General features: G+C 36.8%; 1 protein-coding gene across 3 annotated transcripts in view; it reads right to left on the bottom strand.

The window, feature by feature from the left end:
• The window catches only part of TBC1D22A (TBC1 domain family member 22A), a 180,896-nt gene that overhangs the window by 36,800 nt on the left and 132,059 nt on the right, over positions 1-12,037 (bottom strand). For 2 of the 3 annotated variants that reach the window (XM_063323377.1, XM_063323379.1), the window contains one exon: positions 28-123. The exons of the other annotated variant lie outside the window; for it this stretch is intronic. In XM_063323377.1, coding sequence (XP_063179447.1) covers positions 28-123 — 96 coding nt within the window. The remainder of the gene's footprint in view (positions 1-27; positions 124-12,037) is intronic. 3 annotated transcript variants of the gene reach the window in all.

Genomic DNA, 12,037 nt, shown 5'->3' on the forward strand with positions numbered 1-12,037 from the left:
TGCTTGAAAAATATCCCCTTCACTTACTTGAAAATCTTTCTCTTCCAGGATCTCTTTCCTCCACCTGACAAGGAAGGCAGCACAGACGTACAAGTGGAAGTGAGAAAAACCCTCTGGTTCAGACTAGAAAAAATAAAAATATATCATCCTTTCAATACACAAAGAATAATTTTGATCACCATATGCCCCAAGTGTATTTTTATGGCATTGATTACTAACTACAAATGCCAGCTAAATCTCTCTCTCTGCAACATGAATGTTTGCATTTCATGTACGCCAAACCTTTTCATGGCTATTATCTGTAATGGAAATTAAGATGAGGTATTTCTCATATTTAAATTCATTCTTCACAGGTGTGTTTTCCATTTCTGATGTTATCCATTACCTTATATCTGGCATGAAATACTGTACTGCTCAGTTCAACACTGTGACAAGAACATATGCTTCATCTCCATTATTAAGAACAAACTCTACTACGACTAGAAGCTTTTTCATTATAAATTCTGCTATAGGACATTATTAAGCATTTTAAAAATTTACAACTTGGTCTATATTTGACTGAATTAGAGGTGTTTACTAAAGGAAAAAAAAATCTACTCATTGTAACACAAAACATTTACAACTCAGATTTGTATTCAGACCTGCAGCTTTCTGTTCTAGTTCGAGTCAGCAGATTCAGTCACTTTATAAAACTCCCCCTAGAAATTAAGATTTTACAATTATACCTTAGAGTTCAGAAAAATTTGTGATCCTACTTTTAAAAGGCTTCACTAAGTTTTCTTGTATTAGCAAATTAATCTCAGATTTTATTTTCTATACCACCGAGAACTGAAAAAATAATTATGATATTTAATTATCAATGTGATGACGGTGAACTAATGCTATGTAAAATCTCATTAAAATAACATTTAAAAATAATAATTATAAAATTAAGCTACATAATCTCACAAATGTATGGATACTTAAATGAGGATATTGAAATAATTTATAAGATCTAATTGTAGCACTTCAGAAGTATAGCAATTTTTTTTTTCATATTACAGAATCACAGAATGATAGGGGTTGGAAGGGACCTCTGGAGATCATCTAGTCCAACCCCCCTGACAGAGCAGGGTCACCTAGAGCAGGTTGCACAGGAACGCGTCCAGGCAGGCTTTGAATGTCTCCAGAGATGGAGACTCCACCACCTCTCTGGGCAGCCTGTGCCAGTGCTCTGCCACCCTCAAAGAAAAGAAGTTCCTCCTCAGGTTGAGATGGAACTTCCTATGTTCAAGTTTGTGCCCATTACCTCTTGTCCCGTCACTGGGCACCACTGAAAAGAGCCTGGCCCCTCCTGACACCCACCCCTTAAGCATTTATAAGTGTTGATAAGGTCCCCCCTCAGCCGTCTTTTTTCCAGACTGAAAAGACCCAAATCCCTCAGCCTTTCTTCATAAGAGAGGTGTTCGAGTCCCCTAATCATCTTGGTAGCCCTTTGCTGTACCCTCTCCAGCAGTTCCCTGTCCTTCTTGGACCGGGGAGCCCAGAACTGGACACAGTACTCCAGGTGCGGCCTCACCAAGGCAGAGTAGAGGGGGAGGATGACCTCCCTCGACCTGCTGGCCACACTCTTCTTGATGCACCCCAGGATGCCATTGGCCTTTTTGGCCACAAGGGCACATTGCTGACTGATGGTCATCCTGTTGTCCACCAGGACTCCCAGGTCTCTTTCCACTGAGCTGCTCACCAGCAGGTCAGCCCCCAACCTGTCCTGGTGCATGGGGTTATTCCTCCCCAGGTGCAGCACCCTACACTTGCCATTATTGAATTTCATATGGTTCCTCTCTGCCCAGCTGGCCAGGTCTCTCTGTATGGTGGCACAGCCTTCGGGTGCGTCAGCCACCCCCCCACAGCTTTGTGTCATCAGCAAACTTGCTGAGGGTGCACTCTAGCCCCTCATCCAGGTCACTGATATTGAACAGGACTGGACCCAGTACTGACCCCTGGGGAACACCACCACAGACCTCCAACTAGATTCTGTGCCCCTAATCACAACCCTCTGAGCTCTATCATTCAACCAGATTTCAGTCACCCCACTGCCCATTCATCTAACCCACTCTTCCTAAGCTTCCCTATGAGGATGCTGTGTTAGACGGTGTCGAAAGCCTTGCTGAAGTCAAGGTATACAATATCCACTGCCCTCCCCTCATCTATCCATCCAGTCATGCCATTGGAGAAGGCTATCAGATTAGTCAGATATTATTTCCCCTTGGTGAATCCATGTTTACTTCTGATAGCTTTCTTCTCCTCCACGTGCCTTGAGATGACGCCCAGACAAAGCTCTGTTCTCTACTGGTCGTTTCAAAACTACAGTTTACTCTTTAGAAAAATACAGTGTTCTGCTCAAGCAAAGTGAACTGAAACAACTTCTTATGTAAAACATAACATGACAAACAACATCTATTTTATTGCTATATAACCTAGAAGGGCATGGTATTTAAAAAATTCCACAGAACATTTGTAAACAGTGTAATAAAATAACCTCACTGCTCTCACAACTGAAGAAGGAAAAATATTTTCCTCCTCCTACTTTTCCTTTTCCTCCCTGACCGACAGAAGTGCAGAAGGCACTACAAGGGGTTGGCACAAAGACCATGGTAGCAGCTAATCGGTAAGAGTCAAGAAAAGAAATAACTCCAATTATTTCCAGGGAAGTTTTAAGTCTGAAAGCATAGTTGGAACTGAAAATAGGAATTAGTTAATTTTGTAACCAGAAAAGGAAGATTCTGATTATAAAATCCTGTGATATTTTTCCTACTCTAGGAAAACACTGTACTTGAATAACATGACTTTACAATGAACAACATTGTGAAATCCCAGGACAGACAAAGCATATGGTAATTTTAACTAGACTTCTCTCTAGAGTTTGCCTTAATCAGAAAAATTCAAGTCCAATTTACAATATTAAAGTTACAGTTTTACAGAATCATGTACTCACTACCATCCTCCTGAAAAATCCATGTCTTTTACTTTACTGTTGGCATTTCTCTTGGGATGGGAAGTTAACATATATAAAAGCATAAAATGGTATCTCAAGAAGACACTTGTAAGGAAAGTGCTGCGAACGCTTATCATATCAGATACTATTGTGGCAATATTCAAATAATCAAATGCAACTCTAAAAAATGCAGAAAGCCAATTCTAAGAAAACGACCCTCTTCCTACTTTATTGTGTAAATAAATTCACAGAACATGCAGTATTTTTTAAAATTCAGCCTTTGATAATCTTCTATAACATTTTCATCTCTAAAGTAAGAAAAATATTTTAAATTTTTAAAAATTAAGTACAGAAATAGTACTTGTGGTCTATTTTTTCTCAGCACTGAACTGCAACCAATTTCTCATTTTTCATATGAATTTTAAAAATGTCCTTTCAAGTAGCAGCCCTTAATCATACTTGAGAAGATTGTATTATTTTGGAATATACAACATAACCTCATAAAAGTGACAAACATCTTCAAATTTGGAAGGCAAACAAGGTAGTAATGTCCAATGAAAACAGACTGTGTTTAAGACTAAGCCAACAGCCCATACATGAAAACATCAACATGTTTTCCAGAATCCCACTCTGAAGTATGTGCTGTCACTGGTGAAGACTTTCTGGCATAGTAAGAACCAGCTCAGTTCACCATTACCTGGTGAACTATGATCTTATCAAAGAACGGATAATCGAAGAGCACGGCCGCAGCCTGAGCATTTGCAATCAAGTGGGAAAGGAGGGAAGAAGAAAAATGATGGTTATGGGATGGAGGCAAATAAAGCTGGATTGAGACTGCAGAACGGATAAAGAAAAGAAAGATAAGAAAAAGGAAGACTCTTTTTGCCGATGAAGAAGAAGGAAGACTGAATAGTCTGTAGGCAGGAAAATTTAATTTAAAATAATATTTATTAATCAGGATATTTTATGTACTGGATTATTTGTTTCCTACCTGAATATAATAAAAGCTTACATTTCTTTAATTGCATGACATCAGCAACAAAGGGGGCATTGAAAGGAACTAATTCTCGTCTCTCCTCCTCAGTCCACCAACATTATGTTTTTCTTGAAAAGTATAGGGGAGAAGGGGGCTGGATTAAAGAAATCTGTCTGAAAGCAGCATTTTAACTTCCAAAGTCAATTTGCAGTAGCTATTGGCAAAGTTGTTTATTTTGCCCTCTCTTACGTTGACTTACAAAACAATATTACCCAGGTAGTCAAATTCAACCATCATGGTATTCTTTTTTTCTGATGATAATCTAAGCTCCCGATTTTAAGCCCAAGAATTCATTCTATTATCACATAATAAAGGAAATTCTTCCTGAGCCAGAAAGTCAAGATAAGCGGCTTTAAAAAAAAATTAAAATTAAAAAAAAAAAACCAAACCCAAAACCCAAGAACTGCAAGAACTGCCATACTGGAAACTGAAAATGTTTTTGAGGAATTGCAGGTAAAAATATCCAGAAGTATACACGAACCTGAACTTCTTGAGATTTTTCTGTTCAACCTTTTTTTTCCCCCCAATACAATTTTCTTCAGCTCTTTTAAATGAAACCAAATGGGTTTAAATATGCAATTCATTAGAGAAAAAAATGCATATCCCCCTATAGATTTAAAAATTCATCATGCTTCAGAGATAAGTCTAGGCTACAAAGTATTTCCAATGGATAGTTTTAGACAGTTTTGGAAATTGAGTAAAACAGCTAATGCATAATTGCCTTTTCTAACACCTGCTACCTATTATACTTTTCCATTTGTAGCTTTTGAAGTTACAAACAGTTTGATCTCTAAATGTACAAAAATGCAGACTACCAGCTAAAAGCTATTTAAAATCAAATATAAACAATGACCTTGATTTAAATATTTTAGCAAAAGATCTCAAGACAGATGTACAACCTTCCAGAAGACTTATTCTGAACATATTACAGACAACTCAGAGCACATTATCTAAGAACCATCTGTCATTATCAATAAAAATCATTTAGATTGTTAACATCACAAATATCTCATTGCCCTGCAAATGCTGGATCTCCTCTGCAGCTGAAATGAAAGGCATTCTTTATACCGCACTCCCCAAACTTCTTGAATTAGACCGTCACTGAAAGAATGCAAATTTTGTTGTACGACTACACTGATTATCGTCTAGTCAACGATTAGTCTAACCTGCCTCCCTTACCCTGGACACTTCAGCATTTAGGGAGGGTAATATCTCATGGTATTTGTTGATAGAGTAAATACAATACGTGATTACTTTTGAAGTACTCAAAATGATTAAAGCTATGAAATTGTGCCAGGGTTACGTATTAAACCACCATATTTCACACGCAAACAATGGCTCAGACACAAGGACTTCCAAACACTTTATGATCACGGATGAATAAAGCAACTTTAAGCGTCTCCATTTTTATTACATTACAAAGAGCACATAGTTTAGCTGCAGAGAGGTTTAAGTAATTTTTCCCAAATCATCCAAGCAATCTATGGCAGAAAAAGAGAAAGAAGCCAGTGCAGGATCATCATGGAAAGGGCAATGTGTTGGCTGCTCCTCCAAGATTTGCCTTTTCCATTCGCCAGGAGCTCTGACTTCCTAGGCACAGACTCAATCCACTGTCAAAACTGAGACACAGAGTTCCAGTCTGAGAAGGAACACAGCACAAGGACACCACGGAGAGGTCCACCAGGGTATGTATCCTGCCACTAGGAACGACCGACAGCAGATAACTATGAGTATAAGAATGCAAGTGTATAGAAGTACCTCCCCAGAACACTCTTCCAACTTTCAATGATCTTGTGCTCAGAGATGTCCTTATACAAGCTGTAGAATATGTCCATTTAATAGTTGTTAATGGATTTGTCTTTATTTATCTGCCCAAAGCTTTCTGCAACTGTAAGCTTTTTAGGTAATCACAAAGTCCTGTGGCAACGAATTCCAAAACCTAAGTGGATGCTGTATAGCCTGTCTGTTTTAAACCCTATACCTACTAGTTTCTTTCAAACTAGTTCAGTTATTGCATTGAAAGAGTATGAACAATCACTTCTTATTCACTTTCTTCAGTCCTTTCATCTTTCCTTCTCTTTTGCAGACTAGAATTTTTTTTTCTCTTCCACTGTTCCTCATATATCAGTTCCACCATCTTTGCTCAGCCTTCTTAAGCATCCTTTCTTGTACTTTTCTCATTTTGAAATAAGGTCCGAACTGTATACAGCATATAAGATGCAGAAAGAACATAATTCTCACCACTGCATAATGGTATTTTGTTCTCCTTTCCTTTCCCAGCAATTCTTAGCTTTCGATTTTTTTTCCTTTTTCTTCCTTGACTGCTACGGAGCTCATCTTTTCCTCTTGTGCGTGAGTGTAGAAAGCTCACTTGAAGCCCACAGTTATACCGGTAAAGGTAGGATTGTTCCAAACAACACACACAATATCACTTTATATTTGTCCACGCAGAATTTTACCTGTTATTTACTGCCTGGTTGTTTACAGCAAGATGAAGTCCTGCAACTCCTTGCTGTCAACCTCTCACCTTTACTACTCTCAGTAACATGGTGTTTGTTGTCAGCAAACTTTGCTGTCTCGCTCCTTTATCTGTTTACCAATCACTTCAGCAGAAACAGCTAAAGCCTTATCACAAATTTAAAAGAATTACATGTGATCTCCTTTAATTTTGAAACCTGCCTGCGTATTCCTACCATCTGTTTTCTATCTTTCAAACAGTTATTACCCATACAAGGGCATTCCCTTTAATTCCACAGCTGTGTTTTTTCTTTAGTAACCTTTAGTGAAGAACCTTCTTCGCTGTCTTCAGCAATCTCAACAGGCTGCATCATGCCGGTGCATATGTTCACGGGCTCTTAACGCTTTGCAAGGTGTAATTTCTCACTACAAAAATCATGACAACACTTTCTTAAAATGTCATATTTATTTATGGTGAAAGCATATTGTGATTAAGTTTGGAGAACACTGTATTGAAGTCACCTAAATCTTGCCATTCTAAAGGATACTGGAATACTTCAACAATTGCAACTATTTTCATTATATTTCATCACAGCAGCCTACCAACTCATGCAGGATCATAACCTTCTCCTGCCTGTCAGTCTTACAGTCAGTTATAAAATGAAATTTTGATCATTCTGGGGTGCTAAGAACTTAAATTTTCGTCATGGTACATGTTAATAACGTATTATACAGTTACACATAAAAATACCTATTAAAAACTTTCATTTTTGTTGAATTAGCACATTTTGGATTGTCTTCTATCATTTTTTTTGTTTCACTGTCACTGTTCCCAAGGGGATGATCCTAAAAGCAGTAAGTGACCCAGAGCACTTGTCTAAGCTGAACCTAATCTAACAATAAACCCAGCAACAAAGTTGGATCATTTATGCCTAAAAAAAACCCAACCCAAACCAAAAAGCAACCTTATGTAAAGGTAAGGCTTGTAAGTATCTTTTTCTAAAGCAAATATCCATCCATTAACATGAAAATTCATGTTTTGGTTTGATCTTTGCATTAAAAACAAATCTGATCCAAACGCATTTCACAGCACTTTAAAATCCGTAATGGAAACTAACATTTTCAGGTCATAACAGCAAGGTAGAACTATCTAGCACAGCCAAAACACCATGCAAAAACTATCCTCTCAACCCTTAGTGGTCACTGTATGTCCCCTATAGAAGAGCTATTTTAAAAAAACTTTACAAGAACCATGTTTACATTTCCTATTTCTGCTAGGAATGCTAAAAAAAATTCTTTATCTTACAGTGTTCCATTAGATTTGGCAGATTTATGCTGAAACCTAGGTGAAGATCACCTTTATAACAATTTAGTAGCTGGCCTCTCTAATCCAGTCAACTACTTGGCAACAGTTCCCTAGAGATGACTTGATGCTGCGAAATCCCAGCCACAAGGGGAACAGACCAATTGCTGCAATTTTTTTGGATCAGCGTCTTGAATTGTTAGAATGCTCCGTATGGCCTGCAAAATTCATGGTAAGACTATTAATCAATATCAAATATAAACGGATGCTATTGATAATTACTATTTACTTGATTTATCTAGTGTCCCAGTAATCATTTAGTTTTAAGAAGCATCTTTCACGTAACTTTCCACTTTAGCTTGTGTTTTGAGAACAGAGTTTAAATTACTGCCCTCTTCACTTGCTAGTATGTTCAATTCAAATAGAATAAAAAAATAACTAACTTCAACTATATGACTTTTTTCTCCTAGCTTTTCCAGAATAAACCGTGGTGAAAAAAACCCAGTGTTTCTCATTTGGTTCATTTAAAGAGTTCATCATGAAGTTTTTTTAAGAGTTCATCATGATTAGGATGTCAAGTGGATTCTCCCCCAAGGAGGTACCTTCACATCCAATACTGAAATGTGTTTCTCTTTTACAGTTATTTTTGTCCTCATGGGTTGTGGTTTATTACCTTCACATACAGGGAGGTTGCTAAATCTTAGCAAAGGATTGGAGCTTTTCATGCAATTCCCTTACAGTCCTTTCTTGCTGAACAGGGTATTTACAGAAGAAAAGTGAAGTAAGAAAGTCTTCTTGGAGAATGCCTTTGACACAAATGCAAGGTAATGCTGAACTCTACACAGGGAGAACAATTACATTTTGCAACATTCATTTCCAACAAAGAACCACATCTATGTTCTTTGAAAAGAACCTAGATATACATAGAAGAATTATGCATAGTGAAACTATCAGAGACCTTATTGATTTCTTTTCTGTAATTTCCCATGTTAATAAGCCTCTTCTCATCTGCAGTGTGAAGAGTGACCATTAGTTGTTCTTTGTACTGACTGCAGAAAATATTACTTAATTTGCTCCTTTGAATTTCTACAAAGCAGGAGGCAAACAACTTCCATTTCACCTACTAGTTATGGCTAGGCAGAACATGGCAAGAACAGTGACGTGGCAATGTGAGCGTGAATTCTACCCGTGATAATCACTGTGATTTTAGCTAACAGCGAACAATATAATGGTGAGGAATGAGATCTAAAACCCCAATATAATATACATATTTATGGCTCCTCTAGTAGAAAAAAACCACCACACTTTCTGCACGTTTTTCTTCCATTAAGTATTTAAGATCAAAAACTCATAACTTGTCTGGAGATGAGAACAGCAGAACCAAGAGCGAGAACTAATGGAACTTCTCCAGGCTGGTTTCAGTGCATTAACAAATAACAGCAACATAATATTATAAGTCCTCATCAATAACAGTGGATAATTTATACTGTTTAGGTTTTAGAAAGTGATTGATTACTTATAGCTATATTTTCTTTCATTCCCCATAGTTAATGTATTAAAGAACAAAGTATTTTGGTTAGAGCCATTAATATAGTTCCTCATTATCTTACCAAGCCATGGCGCAGTGTAGTGACTTTAAAGCAGAGAATCTCTATGTAATTAACACTGAGCATCCCTATGTCCTTTACTTCCTCTAAGAGCATGAAACATAAGCACACAATGTATTTTGTTTCTTGCATGAGTATAAAGCTGAAGCCTACGCTTCCCTACACCCCTTAGTCCTGAGTATTTTCCTCAAGACAAGGCTTAGGCAGTCAGATCACACAAGCTGTAAGAGGATATAAGAAGATGACACTACCAACAGGCTTCTCAAAAATGTAAGCACGCTTGAGAAGTCTAACTCTCTAGCTATTTCCCAGAAAATTAATTTTGCATCTTTAATTTACTCAGATGTGCCCTACTGTAACTTAAAATCCCTCTTGCATGAGAGAAGTTATGGAAGAGCTGAGTGAGTTGTTACGGAAAGGCTGAGGAGCAGTAAGAGGATAAACCCCAAAGCGACAGCCTAGTTGCATCCCCCCAGCACAGGTGAAGTTGAAGAAAACACTGTCTAGAAGTTGCAAGCTATTTCTTTTTTAATAGGTTACATGGCAGATTTGAGTGAAAACCTCCAGACAAAATCTTTTCAAAGGCATGCACATTTGGGATACCACAATTAAATCTCATCTTTGTTTAATCTGCATTCAAAGACAGAAAGAACATTTATTGCAAAGACTTCTTTTATTTTAAGCTAGGCTTAAAGTTGGGCTTCAACTTTTCAGACATGGTTGTCCAGCTGGAAAGAAATTTGTTTTGAAGTTTCCTTCTAATTAAGACCCTATTCATTCTATCTGAAATCACTAATTTAGTGTGAACTTAAACATATAAATTCCTTCTCAGTTAGTGACTTGACACCAATTAGTTGGCCAAAAATGCAGTGGAAAAAAGCAAAGCTATGTCACACCAGGACCACTTTTATTCACAGAATTCTACTTAAAGATATGATTTACCTTACAAAGCATAAACTAAATCCAGATCATTAGTAAAAATACACTGCAACTGATTTAATTCTGAAGAAATTTGCTGTAAGACAAAATACTTTTACATAAACGTTAATCTGCTTATAGCAGACTATTGATTTGAAAACAAGGACAGGCACCATTGATTAGGAAAGAATATGGCAACTTTTCCACCTGTGAGCAGAACTTTAGCACATCATGTGAATCAAAACCAGATCATACTTCCTCAATAACCTGCTTTTAAAAGGCAAATGAGCACAAATAAGCGTGTGACTAATATTTACTAAACAAATTCCCTACTTCACCTTTTGAATTTCTAAACTATTTATCTCATGTATGATTTTAATTATTTTTGCAGTTCATTCCCAGAGAACCTTGATGCTGGGAAATTAATTAATGGACACAATAGAAGAACTGTCAGCATTGTTTAAACACAATTTCAGCACTGGCCTCATTTACATGTATCCCTTTATTTTAAACAATGGGACTGCTGAATTTTTTGTATAAAATTGTTAGTTCATTAAAAAGAGCACAATGATATCCTTTTCTGCAGATATTCATCAGTTATCACATTTTGCTGAAATACATAACCCACGCTCAAGACACCCACTAGAGCTTTTAGCCCCCGGCTTCAAAGATACTGAAACAGTTACATAATAGTTGTATAATTGTTTGATAAATTTGCTTTAGCTTATCATATTATTAGCTTTAATAAAAGTTATTTAATTAATTATTCAAAGCAGACCTATTAAAAGTAAAATGTTAGCTTAACACTTCACAACTGAAAAAAATCATTTGAATAATTGTACATATACGTACCGCATGTATACTAAAAGACAAAACCAACATCTAAATAACAGTATTAAACGTCAGTATTTCTTATTTCAACTTCTCAGCAAGTATCAAGAATATGCTTATTGACACACTGCCAACATGTAATTCAAAGACGTCCTCTCATTGAGTATGTTTTAGGCCACATATGTCACTTCCAGATACGGAGGCCTACATGTGTGCCTTTTTGGACAAAAGTTGGTATTTTGATTGCAATGAACGCTTAAGTGAAATATTACTGGTCATTTGAGCGTATTAAGTAAGGCAACTGCCCTGGTTTGAAGACCAACGACAAATGATAATAATGTCTTTCATTACTCAATTCTTGTCCAGTGAACAGAAACTCTACGATCTTCAAATTCATACATCTGTAAAGTGAAAGGATGATTACACCAATGTAATATGCAAATGTTTTGTGAAGATTCTTATTAGATTCTGAATATAAAATGACATTTATACCAAAACCTTGTGTGGTCTAAGAAAGACCTATTTTCTTCTTAATAATAACAACTAAATTTTCAAGCCAACTATTCCAATGACTTTTTCTTTCTTTCAAGGAACATACCATAAGAACTGAGAATGAACAAATAAGTGTGTCGCATTCAGCCACATGTTTTCTAATAGGTGGTCTTGTTGACTAAGAAAAGTGGACAGGATAGCGCGAAAAGAAATACCAAAAAGGTATTTAGTAACAAGCATGAGCTATTGCCTTCCTTTCCTCTTTTCCAGGCTTAGTCATGACAGAATCAAGTCACGACACAGAATCAAGAACACCACACAACCATTATAAAGATACTCAAGATACACCACTAACTTTTGTCATCCCCTCTCTCTTCATTAAACCACATTACATTCTACAAATTAGCAACAAAACC

Source organism: Chroicocephalus ridibundus, chromosome 1 (genome assembly GCF_963924245.1).
Source record: "Chroicocephalus ridibundus chromosome 1, bChrRid1.1, whole genome shotgun sequence".
NCBI classification, from domain to species: domain Eukaryota; kingdom Metazoa; phylum Chordata; class Aves; order Charadriiformes; family Laridae; genus Chroicocephalus; species Chroicocephalus ridibundus.